Here is a 23,773-nt window from a genome sequence, read left to right as displayed (position 1 = left end):
TAGCCTAACTAGGGCTTTACAATGATGTTGGAGGTTAAAATCTTCATAGAAGTCACGGAGGGACTTGTCAACAAGTCTTTCCTCTATTGATTAAGGAAAAAGGAAGCCGCACACTGCTCTTGATAGTACCACTGATCTTTAATAAACTTACATATCGGCCCCACGGTCTTCGTCTAAGCTTTTGTGCGTTTTTTTTTAATTAGCACCGTTATGTAGACCACATCCGTTCCACGCATCAACAGAGGCAAAGGAAAAATCGACATCTAATGTGACCAAAATACAGTCTTCTGTTAAACCGTTATTGGTGAGATCTTGTTTATGAAGTCTATATGTAACAGTGTAGGTTCCGTCCCTCTCTTCGCCCCAACCCGGGCTCGAACCAGGGACCCTTGCACACATCAACTGACACCCACCGAAGCATCGTTACCCATCGCGCCACAAAAGCCGCGGCACTTACAACGCAAGGGGAAACCCTACTTCAAGTCTCAGAGCGAGTGACGTCACTGATTAAAATGTTAATAGCGCGCACCACCGCTAACTAACTAGCCATTTCACATCGGTTACATATAGTCTTTTTCTCCTCTATTGATTAAAATGCAATGTCTTTTGAATGAGTTATCCACATTGAAAATTGTTTAAATGCGGGATTTTATTTTGAAGGTTTCATCTTTACCATACGATCATTATCAACACTGGCATAGACTTTAACCTTATACAGTTATACATATCTTTGATAGGAAACTCCACGCCCACCGAGTAGTGATGTGTCCGGTTTCGTTTCTTCAGTCTGACAGGATTTCCGCAGATCCTCCATGATCACTAATGTTTTCTACACAATGAAACTCAAATAGCTATATTTTCTCAAAGTAGCCAGCTGCTCCCAATCGCATATCGCCATGAATTTAAGAACGCGTTGCCAAATTGGACTGGATTTTTATGAATTCTTGAATGAAACAAATCGAACATCAACCAAACAAAAAAGTGATCTCCGAGACATCTACAACTCAGAGTTTCGAAACAGGTAAATTTATCTTCATCGATGATTTGTTCAAACTTGGAGGAGAGACTTGTTGACAACTCCCTTCGTGCACCTTCTGTGACTTCTAGTAAGATTTTAACCCCCCAACATTTCTCGAAATGTTCACCATCATTGTAAAGCCGTAGTTTGGCTATTGTTTCTAGAATACCTTTTTTGGAACGTAAACCATAAATGAACTTAGAACGCACGGCCCCACTACATCCTGCTAGCAGCACCCTATAACTCAACATGTCAAGTCCATGTTACAGGAAGAAGTCTACTTATAAAGACGGAAAAACAGGGTTACATGTAGCCTATAGTCGGTGTATGGCGAAGTCAGAGGCGGAACTAGCAGACCAGATACTCCAGAGGACGTGGCTACTTAGCCTGGATAGTGGCGAGAAGTAACGGGCCTTGTGTATCGGACACTAGCCTCATTGTATGACAGGAAGAGACGGTGGGACAACTTTTTTCACAGGGGTGTTGGGGGGGGAACACTTAAGCCACATTAATTTCCGAAATGTAACAGGCTATTTAAATCAACTTGTCTAGTCAGATAAACTGCAGGCCTAGCCCACGCCTCTCTTCTGTCAACTTGCACTAGAAGTCAAATACTGACAATGCATACATCGGTACTCGCAAGAATAAATGTCTTAAATTATAGAAATAATGCAATTAGCTAGCTGACACCTGTAAAGCTTTCTCTTTCATAGTTGATCATCTCGACCGCACCGGGGAGAACGCAATAGCGCGTAACAGTGTAGCCTAAATATTCTTCCCTTGAAAACATGTTGAGGTTAAAAGCAGTGAAAACAAAAATTAATGTTTCTGATAAGAATGAACGTCGTCATTGATGCAAATTCTACGTGGTTAAAATAGTGAGCTGTTATGTAAATGGCCTACCACTGAATAACACACCCATATTTGCATTTGTTTGAGGTACTGAAATAAATAAACTTAGTGTATTGCTCCACTCCTTTTCCCCAGACAAAATAAATAACATTTGGTGCATCATTGTACTGCAAGAAATACTTAATTCTGCAGGAGTTAATTTCATATTAGGCTACAAGCGAGATGTTATAGGCCTGTCAGTTTCCAGATTTCAGTTAGTATTTCATTTAACCCATCTCAAGTTCAAAGTGATCATTCTAGTTCTCGTTTCTGCTCTCTCATTGGTTGGCAAAGTAAACATGTTATGTGAATTCTTCATCTTTCACAATAAACAAGTCATTCACAATACTCAAAGTAGGCATTGTAATAACGACATTAGTCTCTCATATTTAAGTAGGCATAGTAAAAACCTAACGTTTTGTTCTGAACATACAGGATACTTTAGCACAATTAAATAGTAGCCATACATTCAGTAATGGCAGTGTAGTACAATACAAGGAATACTTGTACAGTGGTGCAATAGAAACAGTGGTGTGGGTGTAGACATGTGCAAAGAGACCTTGTGACAATGACATGGAGGGATCAGATACTTTATTGTACATTAGAACAGAAATGTGCCTTCTGCTTTTCCCAACACCATGCAGTGCAGCACCCCTCCATCCTGAGGCTCTGCACTGCTGCTGACCCTGTTTCAACGTGTGTGTATTTGTTTGCGTTGGGAAAGGGAGAAGACATTTTCCATTCTCACCATTGAAAAACACATTAAACTCCTCTCCAGTCATTTGTTTATCAGCACAATGTTGATGGGACACATTTCACTTTGATTATAACCCACAAACACCCAAGATGAATTGTTAGCCTAGGCAGCACCTAATAAATTATCTAAGCCAAATCGTCCAAATTACTTGTCCTCATCAATATAATACTGGACAGAGATGCATGCCACTTTCATACATTAGGTTTATGATTATTGGTTGACATTTCGGTAGGCTAGCTAGCTAGATACAGTATCTAACGTTAAGCCTTATATAAAATGTAGCTGCCTAGCCCTCCTTAGTTATTTAGTTAACGTTCGCTAGCTAGCTAGGGTCCATGACAGGGTTAACTGGGCAAGCAGCTATGGTAATTTACCAACAATGCATGGCTGTAGCTATTGTGTCAGAAATTAGCTATTGAAGTTAGCTAGCTAGTATAATTTGCTAGTTAAAAATTGAGAACTAACATAGCTAGTTAGTTACCGTTATATTACTGGCTAGCTAGAGATGTTAATGCAACGGGTCACAATCAGATTTTTTTTCTTCTGTTGCACAAAGTTAGCTTTTTGGCATAGACAGCCATTGCTAGGCCTCCAGACACTGAGTGGAACAAATATATAGCTAGCTAGCAGATTAGCTAGACAAATAACAAACATGTTACCTGAAGTAAAATGCAGCTGATCCAAGCACGACGTTGTTCTATTTCGACAAACCCCAACAACATACTATGGGACGCCGTTTGGGTCTTTGCTTGTCAAAAAGATACAATATTCGACACGTCAAATAACACAATTATATTATAGATTGTTGTGTGTGCTGCATTTGCACGTGCTAGCACCAATGTGCAACCAGCCTGAAAACAATTGCCAGTAGAAACTGCAGTCATTTTCAATATTCTTAGCAATGATTTAGGAATCCTTGTGAGTAAGTATTCACTAGGTAGCCACATGTTGTTCGCCTATTGGAATTGAACTTCAGTTCACGTAGGAAAAAAACGAGCTATCCAGCTACTTAACCCTGTTTCCCAAAGCTAACGTTATAAGCAGCCACCTAGGTTCATCTGGCTAGTGGGGGCTGATCCAACCGGGTTATGTGTTGTGAAGATAGCCACAATAGTGGAATTTGCGAGTCGCCTTCAAATTAAAAGTCCCTTGTTGAAAGAGACGCAGAAGGTTACAATTGGTGAACTCATGCCATATTTAGACTAGTTAATGTTAAACAGGGTTGGATTGGGGATCATTGAAATGGGGTATCAGTCTACTCAGTACCCAAGTACTACTTCCCCAAAGTTCTCAGACTCCCAAACATCCACGTTGCATTGTTTTCCCTCTGGAGTAGTGTTCAATACACATAGTTGGTTGACTGGTACAATACATGTGGCTCAATTCACAGTGGTTTCAGAATCCCGCAGAGCTACGATGCTAAGGTTCGCTGGGTATCACTGATACTCCATGTCATTGATCCACAATTCATAGGTAAGGCTGTACAGTGAAATAAGTTTGACCCTGGTGCAATTCTAAAGTCTAATACATTGAGTGTGATTTCAACAGATTTTTGTCAAAATAACAGACGTTTGTTGATTTTATATAACATGCTAACCTCATTTTAGCATGATCTATTCAGTTATGGCATAATTCCACTATTTGTATTCATTTGCGTCACTGTCAATAACATACTTTTATTCTGAAGGCTAACCGCAAATTCCACCATTGCGGCTAATCCTTATTGTCGCTAGCTTCACATAGATGGGTCCAACAACCGTTAATCAAATAAGAACTGTCTTATAAATTAGGGGTATTTTAGATGATGACACCTAGTTAGGTAGTTGGTTAGCTAGGAAACTATAGCTACTGAAACAGATTGTCGATGTGCTATGTTTTTGGGGAAGGCCATTGTTTGCATCCATCTAGGGTCCATAATAGCTAGCTTGCTTTTTTTTTTAATGACCAGCACTGTCCAGAGCTTGGGGAAGGGCAAAACTTTACCAGCGTCGATACGTATCGATGAATCGTTGTGACATGAAATACGAGTGATAGTGTTATAACTACGTAAAAAAAAAAATATAGGTATTAAATTATAATCTGACGTGCAGTAATATTTAGGTCCAGTTTGGTCAACAAGATTATTTGACACGTCAAATAGTCTTGTGTTGTTTGACGTGTACCTTTTTTTGACACGCAAAGACCCAAACGGCGTTCCATAATATACACAGCACTCGACTTAGCTACTTCTTCGATGATGTTTACCTAAGCCGGTGTCTATTCCATAAGTTACCACAGGATAAATCGGTGATGTTAAAAAGCCTATTTACTCTATTCCATCTGACTGCGCAGTCCACTGTCTCATCAGCCCAGCCAGGGAAGTTATAAACTTGATCTCCACTATAAAAAGCATCTAGACATTATCTCGTATTTCTTTTAGACCTAACATTTCATTTTCCTTGCTGTCTGTCTCTCCGACATTTGTTTCAATATTCAGATTTGACTTCCAGCTGTCCCATTGTAGCCTAATGAAGGTGTCGGGAGGCTTCGTCTCGGGCCTAACAACACCCGTGCCAATATATCCTCCAAACACCGGCTTCTAGGGCATTATAACTTTATTTTTTTTTGACCTCTTGAGATGTGAAAACGTTTTTTTTTTTTAATTAAAAGTTTAAAGTTTTCTTGTTTTTCAGTCAACAAAGAAAACACAATTTACATTCACAGATGTGGCAGACAAATAATAGAATAAAAAATCAAATGTAACAAACAACAAATTTGCAGCAGCACTATCAGTGATCATGTTAGATATTTCCAGCTTTAGCTGAGATAATGAGAACATCATTCGTTTTATACACACACTTCCACGTGTGTGTATATAGACACATTTCCTTAATCACCACATTCACTCTGTCCAGTTTGAAATATAGTTGAGTAGTGGAGACCGAGTCTATCGAAGTTGGGTTGTCTCTTGTGGAGGTCATAATTGAGCTTTTCAAGAGGAAGAAAGTCAACAATCTGGTCAATCCACATCTTAAACGTAGGAGAGGAATCAGAAGCCCACGTTAGGAGAATACATTTGAAAACACGTTTTTTATGAAGTTGAATGTGCTCTTTATCAACACTTCTTATCAACACTTCTCAAAAGGCACAGAATAGGTGAGTTGTCTGAATGGATGGGAGGTGTTGATGAAGACTTATGCATTTTAACCTCTCTCTCTTTTAGGGATGGAGTGAGAGACCCTAACTTCAGTTCGATCCTGTATGCTCTCAAGCTGTCCAATAATGCCAAAGTCTACTCAGGAGCGGTGCACTTCAAACCAAAGGTAGGTCTACAACACTAGCCTGGTACAGACTTATATTGACATATGGCCCTAGCCTGGTAGCTTTGGGCAGGGTGTAGGTAGTGGGTTACTGTTGTGTTCCTCAAACAGCTCACCAGTTGTCCGTGCATGTGTCCAAAGTCCTGGTTCATGATCGGCCCACACCCTCTCCAGCTCAGCTTTTACAACCAGTTGCAACCTAGCAATCGATACCAACCGCATTCTGACGTGTGTGTTTCCGTATGTTACAAAGACAACATTGTCAAAGCCAAACCAAAAGAAAAAAAAGAAGACCGAAATTTGTTTTCCAAATGACTCTGCTCTGATAGCAGATATAGACATGGCACTAGACTAAAGAGACGGAGGGTTAAATTTGACCCGTGTGTGTGTGTGTGTGTGTGTGTGTGTGTGTGTGTGTGTGTGTTGGTCTGCAGGTGAGGGATTTCTGTCAGGACCAGTGGCAAGGACCCCGGGGAAAGGGGCGTGGCCAGAAGCAGCAGGGGGCATCTAGCTCTTTTCCTGTTCAGAATGGAGGCAAGGTGAACGGGGTGGGGCAGAAAAATGGGGCATGTGTGAGCGGAGTGTGTGTGGCGCCCTCATCTGACCCAGCCCAGACATCACACACCCCCAGGAGAGACTGGAGACTGGCAAATTACATCCTCAGGAAGTTCAAGTCTGACAGGTGATTGGTCCAGACATGGAGCTGTTTGTCTTTACCTTTATTCTTCATTCATCAGGTCCTTATCGATCCTTGGTGGCCCAATCCCAAATGCCCTATGGACTGACAGGATGTGATGGGTATATGCAATTTGGTTAATCATCCACCTAGCCTTTCAGTGAGCAAGTGAAGCTATTATCATATTGCTAACACCATTCAGATTCACTCCGATCTCGGCATGTGCATAGGGTCTAGGGGTCCATTTGGGATTGGGCCTCTAATGTGACTAACCTATCTCCTGACCCCTACCCCCTCAGAGCGGAGTTGATCTCTGACCATGGCGGTGTACGCATCACTTCTGACCACCCTGTTGTAGACGGCCTGATCAAGTTCAGTCTGGAGAGTGAGACAGAGGTAAGACCAGACCTTGACCTTCAACCCTGACTCTAACTCTGACCCTAATACCCTGACTACAGCGCTCGCGTCGCGTGCTCGAGCGTTGCAAAATAAATGTAGGAATCTATGTTATTCAATTATTGCACCCACACTGCTCGCGCGCGTCAACGAGCGTTCGCGTTGCCAAGGGCTAAAATAGAAGTCATTCCTATTTCTGACGCAGATCGCGCTGCAAGTCCTGCCTCTCCCATCTCATTGGTTTATAGAAGCAGGTACCCATGTGCCATCTCCTCATTGGTTATACCTACATGGGTGATTGAAAGACGAATTGTGTTGCCGGTTGTCGTGGTAATACTATGAAAGTTTAGATGCCAATCACCATATAAGTTAAACATTGAAAAAGCCTGGAAGGAGAAGAGGTGACTAGAAACGATTCGGTTGGCCGTTTTATGTGTGGATTAATTGTCGGAGTAGAGGACCTTGTGCATTTCAGGTAAATTAACAACCTAATGTTTATATCCCAGGACAAATTAGCTAGCAACAGCAAGCTAGCTAAATGGACAAATTAGCTAGCAAGTGCAAGCAAACTAGCTAAATTGCCATAAATGTTTAATGCTTTTTAACCTGTCCCCAAATTAATTTCATTGGTTCAGAGTTTGTTTTGATATTTTAACCTGCGTGTCATGATCGCGTTTGGTGTGGGGACAAAATAAATGTATGCACGATGGCGCACGCGCGCAGCCGGTTTGTGTTCCGTGTAATGCTACGTTCATAACATCTCGTAAATTCGTCAATACCAGCATACGACTGGGAAAAATCCACTTAAACGCCCCTCCAACTGGTAATTACTAATGGGAAACTCGTCTATCATCTCTGAACTCTTCCCACATGGTGAACTCTGAAGTCACATACTAAGGAAATTACCTTGATAACAGCATTTTCGGCAGTTAAATGCAACAACAAAACATTATTTATAATCTATTCATATTGTTTTTGAACACTAATTTGTTTGCCAACACAATAACTGTACTTTTAGTTTATGGTTTATGCAGCTTGTTTGTCATATCAGCCAATCAGAACGACGAGTTCAAAGCACGTGAACGCACAGAACTCATTTCTCCCAGTTTACAAGTAGTATTTTACGAGTTTCCCACTTGTTATGAAAACAGCATTTCCCTAGCATCATTTAAATTGGGGACACAGGGGAACGCCCAGCACCCAACACCAGAGTCTTTCCCCACAAAGCCGACATTCAATTTATACAGGTGCGATTAATGGTCAGACACGGCACATGCAAATCTAAAGTGATAGCAGGTCGGGCGAAAAGATCTGGGAGAATGGGTACAAAAGGCTTCCGACACGAGGTCAGACTGCTCTGAACTCTAATTCGCATATAAGAGACGGTAGTTAGTCATCCCACATCTGTAAATCTATTTTTACTCTAAGACCAAACCAGACCTGTGACAAAATAGTAGCTGTTTTCTTTCAATGACTTTACAGGAGAAACTAACAAACTCTCCTTCTCTCCCCCCAGGTGTACGTAGTTCGTCTGTTCCTGGAGAACTCCTCCTCCAGTCCTCTCTCCTTCACCTACTACTCTGCTCTGCACCGGATGACCTGCTTCAACCTACAGGACATGCAAAAAGTCACCCGAAACAACCCTCTACAGCTGGGACCAGGCAAGACACACACAAACACACAGGCAGGGCCGGATTAAGACATTTTAGTATTGAATTCAAACAAACAATAGCCCAGGCCAATGAAGCGAAACACAGATTGTACAATATTAGGAGGCAATATATATACAGTGTCTAGATCATAAGCTACAGAAGGCTAGCAAATACAATTTCCAGTGGCACACTTACTCACCAAAGGCTTCACCTTCATCATTTGGTCATGGCCGATGTGCTTGTCTTGGCAATAGCCTATCTCAAGATGAGCTACTTTGAAACAAGTGCTGCTGTTTGATACAAATTGGTTCTATTGGTTCTACAGAAAGATTAGTCTTCTCTTTTCAGCAGTAGCCATTTGCTTTCCAAACAGTTTTTCTCACAATTGTATTTTGAAATCTGCAAAAGGCAAACCGACAGCTGCAACCAACCATAGAAATATAATCCATAGATGGCCGTTCAGATTAAAGTCAGGACTGGCATCCATTGCTAATGTACCCATGAGTTTAACAGTCAAATTGCCAGGGTAAGAGGTTACAAAACCCTTCTATGGATTATATATCTATGGCCACAACGCAACAAGCTGTAGCCTATATTTGGTCAGCATTCACAAGGCCGCAGGGCCAAACGGATTACCAGGACGTGTACTGCGAGCATGCGCTGACCAACTAGCAAGTGTATTCACGGACATTTTCAACCTCTCCCTGTCCGAGTCTGTGGTACCAACATGTTTTAAGCAGACCACCATAGTGCCTGTGCCCAATAACACTAAGGTAACGTGCTAAATGACTACCGACATGTAGCACTCATGTCTGTAGCCATAAAGTGCTTTGAAAGGCTGGTCATGGCTCACATCAACACCATCATCCCAGAAACCCTAAACCCACTCCAATTTGCATACCGCCCCAACAGATCCACAGATGACGCAGTCTCTAGTGCACTCCACACTGCCCTTTCCCACCTGGACAAAAGGAACACCAATGTGAGAATGCTATTCATTGACAACAGCTCAGCGATCAACACCATAGTGCCCTCAAAGCTCATCAATAAGCTAAGAACCCTGGGACTAAACACCTCCCTCTGAAACTGGATCCTGGACTTCCTGATGGGCCGCCCCCAGGTGATAAGGGTAAGTAACAACACATCCGCCAAGCTGATCCTCAACACGGGCCCCTCGGGTGCGTGCTCAGCCCCCTCCTGTACTCCCTGTTCACTCATGACTGCACGGCCAGGCACGACTCCAACACCATCATTAAATTTGCAGATGATCACCGACAACAACGAGACAGCCTATAGGTAGGAGGCCAGGACAACAACCTCTCCCTCAACTTGATCAAGACAAAGGAGATGATTGTGGACTACAGGAAAAAGAGGACCGAGCTCGCCCCCATTCTCATCGACAGGCTGTAGTGGAGCAGGTTGAGAGCTTCAAGTTCATTGATGTCCACGTCACCAACAAACTAACATGGTCCAAGCACACCAAGACAGTCATGAAGCGGGCACAACAAAACCTATTCCCCCTCAGGAGACTGAAAAGATTTGGCATGGGTCCTCAGATCCTCAAAAGGTTCTACAGCTGCACCATCAAGAGCATCCTGACTGGTTGCATCACTGCAAGGCACTACAGAGGGTAATGCAAACAGCCCAGTACATCACTGGGGCCAAGCTTCCTGCCATCCAAGACCTCTATACCAAGCGGTGTCAGAGGAAGGCCCTAAAAATTGTCAGACTCCAGCCACCCTAGTCATAGACTGTTCTCTCTGCTACCGCATGGCAAGCGGTACCAGAGCACCAAGTCTAGGTCCAAGAGGCTTCTAAACAGCTTCTACCCCCAAGCCATAAGACTCCTGAACATCTAGTCAAATTGCTACCCAGACTATTTGCATTACCCCCCCCCCTCTCCACACCACTGCCACTTTCTGTTGTTATCATCTATGCATAACTTTAATAATACTACCTACATGTACATAGTACCTCAACTAACCGGTGCCCCCGCACATTGAACCCCATTGACCCCCCCCTCTATATATTGTTATTTTTTACTGCTGCTCTTTAATTACTTGTTACTTTTATCTCTTATTCTTATCCGCATTTTTTTTTAAACTGCACTGTTGGTTAGGGGTTCGTAAGTGAGCATTTCACTGTAAGGTCTACACCTGTTGTGTTTGGCACATGTGACTAATAAAATTTGATTTTGATTTGATTTGGTGCACATGCTGCCTTCCAGACTGTAGGCATGCTGGTAACTGCCCAAATAAAGGAAATACTTGAGTAAACAAGGAATATAAAGAATATGTTAGAGCCGATTCGGACATATTTGTATAAAAGACTGAACATACCGAGCTCCATGTACATTTGTGTAAATATATTAAATATGAATTTATTTGATGAAATATTAGGTACGTACCTTTAGGATTTATATTTACATGATTGAGATATATTCATTTGTTGTTAGTGTAACTTAGTTTTTGGTCCCCCCCTCTTGCCCATTCATTGTCCTGTTGTAAGTGTGTTAGGATAAAGGCAGGAAGTTGGGCCTTCGGGGGGAGGGAGTCCTTGCTAGATGCGGGAGCGGTATAGTTTTTTGACCATACAGACAGGTCATATTATGTATTTTCCATATCAAGTAATCTATGTTTTAAGTTGATTGGATAATCATTTTCCTGTTAGATATAAGAAGAATAAACATTTTTGTTTCACCATATCCCTGGATCTCATTGAATGTTTGGCTGTTTGGAAACTTTGAGTGTGGACTGTATGCGTACCAAACAACCCCGCTTCAGGCTTGGGCAGTGGCTATGGTAAAGAGGAAAGGAAGCCACTATAATCAAGTCAAAAAACTCCATGAAGGATTGCTATCGGAAGGAAATCTCCGGTTCGGACACACGCTGGATATTGTTCTATTTGTAATTGCATTCGGACCATAAGGACAGCTCGCTTGGAAGGACTTGAACTCCTAGAATTCACCAGCTGTGAGTAACCACTGCGAATTAATGAGCTGCCCTGTTCAATGCGATCGTTTGATCATGCATATTATGGAAGCGCAAATGTGCTTATAATTGGAATGTTTGATAAACTTGGGAATGGAATTCAAAACACAGCGCTGTGAAAACAATTAAGAAGTTTAAGTTTGGGAAACACTGAGATCCTATGCACAATGTAGCCTAATCATATGTCTAATATTTGGCCTAACGTGGAAATGCAATGCATCAACGCAACGAATGCAACTTAAGGATCTAAAGATACTGCATGTTTAAACTTCATTAAAGGGACAAAACTTATAATGGGATGAAATGTTTAAAACGCATCTATAATGTCGAACCTGCACATGTTCAATTCCAAATGGGTCAATTTGCTGAAATGGATGACTGTGTTTTTAAAGCATTAAAGGAGGTCTAAAGGGGCATTACGTTTAACAATCAAACCAACAACTGTGTCATTGTAAATTGAGTGAACTAAAAGTCAATGATGGAGGATGAAATCCCAAATAAGACTCCACTGGAGAGGGCAGAGGAGCATCTAAATTCACTCTATGCATCCCGGAGAAGCAAACTTGGAGTGTGTACACGCAAAATGAATGAATGAAATAGTCTTGAAGCATTTTATGCTGTTCTCAATGACTTTAAGAATGCTCATGAATCTGTGCTAGAGCTGGTCACAGAGGAGGAACAGGAACAGGAGAGCATGAACTATTATCAACCAAGAATAAGAACTTATGAACATTTCCTGAAAGAGGTGGAAATATGGAAAAAAGCTGAAGTTGAGCCACAAACGCTCATTGAACCACACGACAGCATTTCCAATGTGTCAAAAACATCAAGTAAAACAAAGTATTCTAAGACTGCTTCCTCAGTGTCCTCTGCACGCCTAAAAGCTGAGGCAGAACGAGCAGCTCTACTAGCTCGCCAAGCATCATTACCGGACAAGCATGCATTGGAACTGGAGAAAGCTCAACTGAATGTTAGGATGGAGAAAATGGCACTGGAAATGGACATAGCAGCATATAATGCCAGACTGAAGGTCCTGGAGAGTGTTGAGTCAACTTCTCAATCCCATGCCGTGGCAGCCCACTTACTAAGCCAACAAGATGGAATGAACACTTATTTTGAGAACCAGGAACCTGAGGTCTATGAGGAATCTGAACCATCACCTGTTGAGTTTGCTGCATTAGGTGCAGTTCCAAAGACCCCACTACAAAGAGTTTTACAACAACCAACTACAAAGCCATCAAAACCTATTCAGAAAACAGTCATAAAGCACACCCTTCAGCATCCAACAGCAAGGTCTAGCAATCAACACAGAATCAACACTGCGGGTATCAGCGATAATACCAGCCATGATAACCTCTCTACTGTCATGCAAAGGCAGAATGAAATTGCTGACCTCCTTGTACTACAGCACAAACAGGCCACACTCCCTGTTAAGGAGATCCCTATGTTTGACGGTGATCCTCTAAACTTCCCTACAAACTTATGGAAAAATGGAGGTCTACGGCATGTGATATTTTAGAGAGAAGCCACCTGAGGGCCCAGTTCAGTGACCTTGTGACGTTCATGGAAAAACAGGCCAAAATACTGCAGGATCCGTTGTATGGAGATATTCAAGATCCCCTGTCCAACAAAAAGTTGTTAAAAACCAAAACAGAAGCTGACTTTAAACAGCAGTTCAAGTCCAAAAGTAGGGGAAGCAGCTTTGCCACTGCAGTAGCTGTAGTGGCAGATTGTGTCTCTGAATGTTTGTTCTTTTAGAGGTTTTTCAAAGTCAAGAAACCAGGCACCTACCCTTCTGATGCTCCCAGTATCTCATGTGTATTTTGTGCCGGTGGGCATTTATTGGTCGACTGCCAACTGGTGAAGGCACAGCCACACGAATCCAAGGTTGAATTTCTGAGATCAAAAGGCCTTTGTTTTGGCTGTTTGATGAGAGGACACTTAAGCAAAGAATGTAAAAGAAGGATGACCTGTCAGAGCTGTCAAAAAGCACCCCACTATCCTGCACATTGAAGGAAGAGAGAGATTTAGATCTCAAAAGGCAGATATGAGTGGGGTAGCAGTAAAACGGGAGGAGACTGTCAGCAGTGGTCTTGTTTCACTGGAAGCTGGTGAAGATACCGGGGCCGGTACAGATTGCACTTGCAATTGTGCCAGTTCAAGTAAAGGTGGCAAATGGAAGCAAGTCTGTGTTAACCTAATGCGTTTCTCGATTCTGGTAGCTCAGCAACATTTTGTACGGAGAGGCTCATGAGGCAGCTGAATGCTAAATGCAGTGAGACTGAAATTTGGCTACGCACAATGGGGCAGGAGAGTCCTACCAAGAGCTTTCAGATGTCTGGATTAGAGATTGGCAACGTGGAAGGCAACACATTTCTTGCATTACCAAAGGTCTACACCCAAAATAAGATCCCAGTGACGAGAGAGAACATTCCCACTCAGAAAGATCTCAAAAGGTGGTCATACCTGAAAGAGGTTCAGTTGAAGGAAATTGATGCCGACGTCGAACTCCTGATTGGCGTAAATGCTCCAAAGGTAATGGAACCCTGGCAAATCATAAATAGCCAAGGCAACGGACCGTATGCAGTGAAAACCATCTTTGGATGGGTGATGAACGGTCCTCTAAACAATTGTACCATGGTCCTCTTAACAATTGTACCATGGCAAAAGAATCTGGATGTCCTACGGTGATGGCCAATCATATCTCAATGGCCGACCTGGGGGTTCTTCTTGTAAATCAGTACAACCATGACTTCCCTGAGAGAGAGTATGAAGAGAAAAGTGAGATGTCAGCTGAGGATCGTAAGTTTATGGAGATTGTATCAAGCTCCATAACCCTCAAAGACCGTCACTACTACTTACCATTGCCCTTTCGCAACAAACATGTAGTCCTGCCGAACAATCGTGACATGGCAAAGCAGCGGGCTCTAAATATCATCAGGAAGTTCAAGAAGGATGAAGGTTACGCTGCAGAGTACAAAGGCTTCATGGAAGAGATGATAACAAAAGGTTATGCCGAGAAGGTAACACTAGAACAGCTTCTCAGAGAGAAAGGCAAGGTATGGTACATACCACACCATGGCGTTCACCATAAGCTCAAAGGAACAATCCGAGTGGTGTTTGACTGTTCATCATCCTATAAAGGCACATCTCTCAACTGTGAACTCCTTCAAGGCCCTGACCTGGCAAACACGCGTATAGGAGTCTTGCTAAGATTTCGGCAAGAGCACATTGCCATGATGGCAGACATCGAATGAATGTTCCATCAAGTACGTGTCCATGAAGATGACTTAGACTTCCTGCCATTCCTATGGTGGCCGGATGGTGATACTAACAAAAGATTGGAGGTGTACAGAATGACAGTACATCTTTTCGGTGCTATATCCTCTCCAAGTTGTGCAAATTCTGCACTGCGAAAGACTGCAGAGAACAACTGAGGGGTACGATGAAGAGGTGATTCAAACGGTCAAGTCCAACTTCTATGTTGATGACTGCCTCAAGTCAGTGGCCACAGAAGAACAAGACATGGCTTTCACAAAAAACCTCAGGGATGTGTGCTCTCAGGGTGGGTTCAAATTGACCAAGTAGGTCAGCAACAGCTGTGCTGGCTTCTCTCCCTGATGAACACAAAGCCAAGCAGATAAAAGAACTGGACCTGGACAGAGAAAAGCTGCCTGTTGAAACAGCACTTGGAATCCGATGGAACATTGAAAGTGATGCGTTTACCTTCCGAGTCATTGTCAAGAACAGACCCCTTACAAGAAGAGGTATTCTCTCAACTGTCAGCTCTGTTTATGATCCATTAGGTTTCCTCGCCCCATTCGTATTAAAGGCAAAGCAAATTCTTCAAGTGCTCTGCAAGCTAAAGTGTGGATGGGACGAAGTCATCCCTGAAGAACACTCTATTTCATGGAAGAGATGGCTCTCAGAGCTAGACCAGCTCTCCAGATTCCAGATAGACAGGTGTATGATGCCTGAGAACTTTGGTCAAGTCAAGACCGCACAGCTGCATCACTTCGGTGACGCAAGTGAGCAAGGTTATGGCACGGCAAGCTACCTTAGGTTCACAAACGGTATGGAAAAGGTCCACATCGCATTCATACTGGGAAAATCAAGGGTGACTCCACTCAAGCAGATGACGATCCCCAGACTGGAACGTGCTGCAGCAACATTGGCAGTGCGAGTGGACAGGATGTTAAGGTTGGAGCTCCAGATTGAATTTGAGGAGTCAACTTTCTGGACAGACAGCCAGTCTGTGCTAAAATACATCCGCAACGATACCAAGAGATTCCATACCTTTGTGGTTAATAGGGTTGCTATGATCCGTGACCTATCGAAAGCAAAACAGTGGAGGTATTTGAACTCCAAACACAACCCAGCCGATGATGCCTCGAGGATTACATGTTGAAATTTTCCTGAACTCAAAGAGATGGCGCAAAGGACCAGAATTCCTGGAGAAAACAGAAACACAATGGCCGAAAGTCCCCGAGGAGCTTGGCTCCATCCCTTCGGATGATCCAGAGGTGAGAAAAGATGTCATCGTAAACAGTACGTGTGGAAGAAAAGAGTCCGACTGATTTAGTACTATTCAACATGGAACAGCTTGAAGAAAGCAGCTGTCTGGATGCTGAAACTGAAGAGACTTCTTCTACAGTTAAGACAGAAAAGGAAAGTTCTCACACAAACTGATCCAGGATCAGATCAGAGTCTGACAAACTTATTGAAGGAACAAATTGACAAGTTCAAACTGACGTTTGGAAAAGGAAGTCTGTCTGTGGATGACCTAGATGAAGCAGAAAAGGCCATCATTCGATTTGAGCAACGACAGCACTTTAAACAAGAAATTGCACTAGTTGTGAAGGGAAAACAATGTGCCAAGAGAAGCGGCTCAATCTGTAAGCTTGATCCAATTGTTGACAATGGCATTCTGAGAGTAGGAGGAAGGTTAAACAAAGCTGCAATGCCTACGGAACTAAAGAATCCTATGATCCTGCCCAAAGACGCCTACATCTCCAGACTGATCTTACTCCACATCCATGAGCAGGTTGGCCACTCTGGGAGAGGTCACATGCTTTCTAGACTTCGCCAGTGATATTGGATACCCTGTGCCAACTCCTTAGCAAGGAATATCCTTAAGAGCTGTGTCTTCTGCAGGCGGATGCAAGCTAGAGCTGGAGAACAGAAGATGGCCGACCTTCCACAAGATCGGGTGTCACCTGATTTGCCGCCTTTCACCCATGTGGGCATAGATTACTTCGACCCCATAGAGGTGAAGCGAGGCCGCGTTCATGTAAAGCGGTATGGTGTGATCTTTACTTGCCTTGTGAGTCGAGTTGTCCATCTAGAAGTTGCTAGTTATCTGGATACTGATGCCTGCATCAATGCCCTGCGCAGGTTCATCTGTCGAAGGGGCCCAGTAACAAGTATCAGAACAGACAATGGCACCAACTTTGTTGGAACACACAGAGAGCTAGGAGAAGCTCTGAAAGAGCTGGATCACAAGATTCAAAATGAATTACTGAAGGAAGGAGTGACATGGTCATTCAAACCTCCCTCTGGAGCCCACCATGGGGGGGTATGGGAGAGGTTGATCCGACTGGTGAAAAATATCCTCTATTCAGTCCTTAAAGAGCAAGTACTGGATGATGAGGCTTTGCAGACAGCCTTGTGTGAAGTTGAGGCAATTATGAACGACAGACCAATTACAACTGTAACAAATGACCCTAATGATCTAGAACCCCTGACTCCGAACCATCTGCTTCATCTGAAAGCAAAGCCAGTCCTGCCACCAGGACTATTCCAGAGAAGCGACCTATACTCACGAAGGAGATGGAAGCAAGTACAATATATTACTGACCTCTTCTGGAAGAGATGGATCAGGGAGTATCTTCCACTTATGCAGGAGCGGAACAAGTGGAACAAAACTAAGAGAAACTTCATTCCTGGTGACCTTGTGGTCATTGTCGACGACACCGCCCCTAGGAACTCTTGGCTAATGGGGCGTGTGGTGGAGGCTTTGCCAGGGGCCAAAGGTCTTGTCCGGAGCGTCATGGTTAAGACTAAGACCAATATCTTACAGAGACCAATCAATAAACTCTGTCTGCTCCTTGAGGCGACGGAATGAGACACACACACACACACACACACACACACACACACAGGGCTCCATCTTTGAATCACGTGCACCTCTGATTCGTTGATGTCGTACTCTTACATTCTTTTATGTCGTAGTCATACATTTTTGGATGTCATACTTTTGACATATTTGTATAAAAGACTGAACATACCGAGCTCCATGTACATTTGTGTAAATATATTAAATATGAATGTATTTGATGATATATTAGGTACGTACCTTTTATGATTTATATTTACATGATTGAGATACACTAACAACAAATGAATATAACTTCGTTTTTGGCCCCCCCTCTTGCCCATTCATTGTACTGTGGTAAGTGTGTTAGGATAAAGGCAGGAAGTTGGGCCTTCGGGGGGAGGGAGTCCTTGCTAGATGCGGGAGCGGTATAGTTTTTTGACCATACAGACAGGTCATATTATGTATTTTCCATATCAAGTAATCTATGTTTTAAGTTGATTGGATAATCATTTTCCTGTTAGATATAAGAAGAATAAACATTTTTGTTGCACCATATCCCTGGATCTCATTGAATGTTTGGCTGTTTGGAAACTTTGAGTGTGGACTGTATGCGTACCAAACAACCCCGCTTCAGGCTTGGGCAGTGGCTATGGTAAAGAGGAAAGGAAGCCACTATAGAATATGTTATGATGTGGGGTGCATTTTCCTGGCATGGTTTAGGTCCACCTGTAGAATCTATGCCATGGTGCATTGAACCTGCTCTGATAGCTCGTGGTGGCACAGCACCTTGTTTCCATAATTTTGGTAGATACCTGAATGTGCTTGTGATAAAACCTATTCCACAATACTTTTGTATTATTGATCCTCTGTGGCTAAATTATGTACTCTGGTGTATTTTGAACATAGCGAGTGGGCTCCTGTGACATTTTTATTTGTTTTGCCTCTTGGGCCCCTTACGGGCTTGGGGCCAGCCCTTGTCACACAAAAGGCAAGTAACATTTATTTATTATGCGGTTCATTTTAAATATTTTCATTAGTCAGTTACCTAACCAATTACCGATGTGGGCATCCTACCTCCATCTGATGATTTGCAGAGTGGGCTCCTGAGTGGGCTCCTGAGTCTTCCTGTGGTATATATTGAATATATACTAACTACAGTATATAATATACACTGTATATAGGCACGCGCACACGCAAAGTCTCCCGCAACAACCTACTACAGCTCCAACCAGGCAAGAGATGCACAGCCCAAATCGCTCCCTCAGCCTTCATTTTGGCCCCAACCCTTCAATGTTTCCAGTTCTGTAGGGTCTGGACAGGTATAAGTGGTGGAGTTTCCACCATATTGCTAACACCTTACCGATCTACAAACATTTAAATGTTTGGGCCAAAAGAAGGCTCAGGGAACCTGACGCATGCTGGTGCGCACACACTCTCTTTCTATAATATGTTACTAACGCCCTCCCTCCCTCTCTTCTCCCCCTCCCTCCCTCTCCTCCCCAGGTGCCCAGTATGAGGTGCAGCTCCTGTTCAAGTCCAGCCTCCTGGGTTTCTATCCAGCCACTCTGGTCTTTGAGTTTAAACCCTCCCTCTCCTCTCCTGCCTTCCACCTGCTGCGGTTCATCGAGGCCCAGTATGTGACAGGGTTGGCCAGGGAGCTGGCCCCAACTGCGCCCTACAAACCTAGAGCTATCATCAGCGCTACGGATTATCTGCCTTACACTGTAGAGGACGGGGAACCACCTGAGAGGTAGGTAACACACACACACCTGGTAACACACACATTAAACAAGTCAACATTCACGAGGCCACAGGGCCAGACGAATTACCAGGACGTGTACTCAAAGCATGCGTGGACCAACTGGCAAGTGTCTTCACTGACATTTTCAACCTCTCCCTGACTGAGTCTATAATACCTGCATGTTTCAAGCAGACCACCATAGTCCTTGTGCCCAAGAACGCAAAGGTAACCTGCCTAAATGACTACCGCCCATAGCACTCAAGTTGGTGGTCATGAAGTGCTTTGAAAGGATGGTCATGGCTCACATCAACACCATCATCCCGGATACCCTAGACCCACTCAAATTTGCATACCGCCCCAACAAATCCACAGATGATGCCGTCTCCATTGCACTCCACACTGCCCTTTCCCACCTGGACAAAAGGAACACCTATGAGAATGCTGTTCATCGACTACAGCTCAGCGATCAACACCAGTCACAAGTAATAGACTGTTCTCTCTGCTACCGCGTGGCAAGCAGTACCGGAGCACTAAGTCTAGGTCCAAAAGGCTCCTTAACAGCTTCTACCCCAATGCCATAAGACTGCTGAACAATTAATCAAATGTTTTTACACTGCTGCTACTTGCTGTTTATTATCTATGCATAGTCACTTTACCCCTACCTACATGTACAAATGACCTCGATTACCTCAAATAACCTGTACCCTCGCACATTGACTTGGCACTGGTACCCCCTGTTATTGTTATTTTATTGTTACTTTTTTAACTTTAGTTTATTTAGTAAATCTTTTCTTAACTCTATTTTCTTAAAATTGCTTTGTTGGTTAAGGGCTTGTAAGTAAGCATTTCACTGTAAGGTCTACACCTGTTGTATTCGGCGCATGTGACAAATACAATTTGATATGATTTGATCTGGCAGAACACACACACCTGATAAAAAACAAAACACCTTATCGACCCTGAACCATTACCTTTACAGCCTCTATGCCTTACACTGTAGAGGAGGGAGATTTACCTGAGCGGTAACATGCACTTGACAGCCATTAAACACACCTCAGCATACAGATACTTTTCAAAAATACTAACCCTGTCTCTCTCTCTCCATGGTTCACCCTGTTCTACCACTACCACTCTCCTCCTCCCCCGCCCCTCCCTGTCAGTCTCTCAGCCAACAGCCTGACAGCTGTGGTGCGTCTCCAGGACTACAAGGTTCCAGGATATTTCAGAGATCTGATCAAGTCCCTCAACGGACACGCCTCCTCCTCTACTCTTTTACTGGATGCTCAGTGAGTGCCTCCTCTTCCTCCTCTGTAATCCTAGACCACCCTGCCAGTGTACAATATGGGTGCTGTGAATGTCTCTTTCTCTCTCTCTCTCCCTCTTCCCCCAGGTCTATCCTAGAGTCAGGTCTGAGTAGAGAGAATTACTCTAAACGGTTCCAGCTGCTGCTGTATCTAGAGGAGCTACAGATGGAGGTGGACATTAAGAGATACAACAAGCCCAATACTCCCATGGTCCGAGACAAGACCAACAAGAAACTACTGGTGCTAGAGGTACACACAAACACAGATGTACACACGCCACATGGTCAGAGACAAGACCAACAAGAAACTACTGGTGCTAGAGGTACACACAAACACAGATGTACACACGCCACATGGTCAGAGACAAGACCAACAAGAAACTACTGGTGCTAGAGGTACACACAAACACAGATGTACACACGCCACATGGTCAGAGACAAGACCAACAAGAAACTACTGGTGCTAGAGGTACACACAAACACAGATGTACACACACACACATGGTCCGAGACAAGACCAACAAGAAACTACTGGTGCTGCAGGTCCGGGGAGCACACACACACACACACACACACACACACACACACAAACAAACAAACACTAGGAACGTAGTTCATCCTCTACTAGATGGTGCAGGGTTTATCTCCAGCCCAATATGTTGTGTGCTCTTGCAGGTACCAGGTGTGTCCGAGAACCGTCCGTCTGTCCTGCGGGGCGACGCCATCCTGGTGACGAGGTCAGGTGACTCTAATAAGGGGGGCGTGGTCAAATACCGTGGTTACGTCCACCGCGTGGAGCTGGACTCCGTCAAACTAGGATTCAACAGCAAGTAAGGACATGATTGGAGGAGGCTGCTTCCTGAAAGGATCTTATAAGTCAATAGCTCGCTCTCTTCATGGTTACCATGGTTCTCTGGTTACATTCCGATTCTCTACTCTTTCTTCAAAGGTGTGCACTCGTACAGTCCCCCTCAAGCATTGGATTAGTGAAAGCATGGCTAGAGGGAGTTTCCACCTTATTCCTTATACCTGTTCATTTCTTTTAAATCCATGAGGTGGAGTATACAAGTGTACACTGATACTCTGACCTCTCACACTAAAAGAAATTGCTCTAACGTTTGTTACAGAATTTAGTCTGAATCTGCCATCATTGGAAGTTGTTTTGTAACGTCAATTGTGGTGAAAACAAATTCATCAGCGATTGGATCGTCTCTAACCAATCACAGTATCAAAGCCAAATACATACTAGGAAAACGCAGCTTCACCCACATGTGTTCTGGCACTGGCCCAACCCATCGGTTTCTGGAACCAATCAGACAGCCCAAATGTGTTTGCATTCAGGGAGGGGTCTAAAACAAACGTCCGTGGGTGTGGCATTGTGTTTGAACGGATTAAGGAGTCTGGCATGTACACTTTGGGGGAGAAGGGTCGAGAATCATAATGTAGCCTCTGTCTCTCTATCCCCCCCCACCTCCCTCCAGGTTTGTGTCCTCCTTCGTGGATGGTCTGAAGTTTGATGTGGAGTTCACAGTGAGCCGTCTGACCACTAGGCTTCAGCAGAGAGCAGCAGAGCTGGCTGACAGACACAACCTGGGGAACGTCCTGTTCCCTTCTGGAGACCCAACTATCCAACCACCCAAAAAAACAACCTCTCTTGTGAGCTCACACCACCCATCTGCCCGACCCACACTTCCTTTTTGACCTTTGACCACTGAGCCTTACACACTAACCCTTATCAAAAATCCCCAATACATAACCCCCCCCTCTCTCTATGTCCCTCTTTCTCTCTCTCTCCCCTTCCCCCTCTCCCTAGGTTGTATGACAGGGCTCTAGAGCAGAACCCAGAACAGTACACAGCAGTCCAGAACATCGTAGCTGGATCCTCCCGACCGGCTCCTTACCTGGTGTTTGGACCACCTGGGACAGGTAAAACACATGTGTATGTGTGCTAAGTTAATATACAGTGTCTTCGGAAAGTATTCAGACCCCTTGACTTTTTCTACATTTGATATTACAGCCTTATACTAAAATGGATTAAATAAAAATAAAACATCCTCAGCAAACTACACACAATACCCCATAATGACAAAGAGAAAACAGGTTTTTGGAATTTTTTGCAGATTTATAAAAAACAAAAATACCTTATTTACATGAGTATTCAGACCCTTTGCTATGATTTAGCTCAGGTGCATCCTGTTTCCATTGATCATCCTTGAGATGTTTCTACAACTTCATTGGAGTCCACCTGTGGTAAATTCAATTGATTGGACATGATTTGGAAAGGCACACACCTGTCTATATAAGGTCCCACAGTTGACAGTGCATGTCAGAGCAAAAACCATGCCATGAGGTCAAAGGAATTGTCCGTAGTGCTCCGAGACAGGATTGTGTCGAGGTACAGATCTGGGGAAGGGCACCAAAAAAATTCTGCAGCATTGAAGGTCCCCAAGAACACAGTGGCCTCCATCATTCTTAAATGGAAGAAGTTTGGAACCACCAAGTCTCCTAGACCTGGCCCCCTGGCCAAATTGAGCAATCAGGGGAGAAGGGCTTTGGCCAGGGAGGTGATGCTCTAGAGTTCCTGTGTGGAGATGGGAGAACCTTACAAAAAGACAACCATCTCTGCAGCACTCCACCAATCAGGCCTTTATGGTAGAGTGACCAGACGGAAGCCACTTCTCAGTAAAAGGCACATGACAGCCCACTTGGAGTTTGCCAAAAGGCACCTAAATACTCTGACCATGAGAAACAAGATTCTCTGGCCTGATGAAACCAAGATTGAACTCTTTGGCCTGAATGCCAAATGTCACATCTGGATGAAACCTGGCACCATCCCTACGGTGAAGCATGGTGGTGGCAGCATCATGATGTGGGGATTTTTTTCAGCTGCAGGGACTTAGAGACTAGTCAGGATCGAGGCAAAGTACAGAGAGATCCTTGATGAAAACCTGCT

General features: G+C 43.7%; 1 protein-coding gene across 2 annotated transcripts in view; it reads left to right on the top strand.

The window, feature by feature from the left end:
- Positions 1–743: 743 nt before the first annotated feature.
- The window catches only part of mov10 (helicase MOV-10), a 44,343-nt gene continuing 21,313 nt past the window's right edge, over positions 744–23,773 (top strand). Inside the window, 12 exon segments of one of the 2 annotated variants that reach the window (NM_001173703.1) lie at positions 878–1,021; positions 5,869–5,968; positions 6,400–6,647; positions 6,941–7,037; positions 8,554–8,698; positions 19,280–19,526; positions 20,678–20,803; positions 20,908–21,070; positions 21,496–21,650; positions 22,302–22,464; positions 22,466–22,476; positions 22,634–22,746. In NM_001173703.1, coding sequence (NP_001167174.1) covers positions 897–1,021; positions 5,869–5,968; positions 6,400–6,647; positions 6,941–7,037; positions 8,554–8,698; positions 19,280–19,526; positions 20,678–20,803; positions 20,908–21,070; positions 21,496–21,650; positions 22,302–22,464; positions 22,466–22,476; positions 22,634–22,746 — 1,693 coding nt within the window. In that variant the 5' untranslated portion in view covers positions 878–896. 2 annotated transcript variants of the gene reach the window in all.

This window comes from Salmo salar, chromosome ssa17 (genome assembly GCF_905237065.1).
Source record: "Salmo salar chromosome ssa17, Ssal_v3.1, whole genome shotgun sequence".
NCBI lineage: Eukaryota > Metazoa > Chordata > Actinopteri > Salmoniformes > Salmonidae > Salmo > Salmo salar.
Note: the sequence above shows the minus strand (reverse complement) of the source record. Positions and strands in the feature narration are given on the sequence as shown.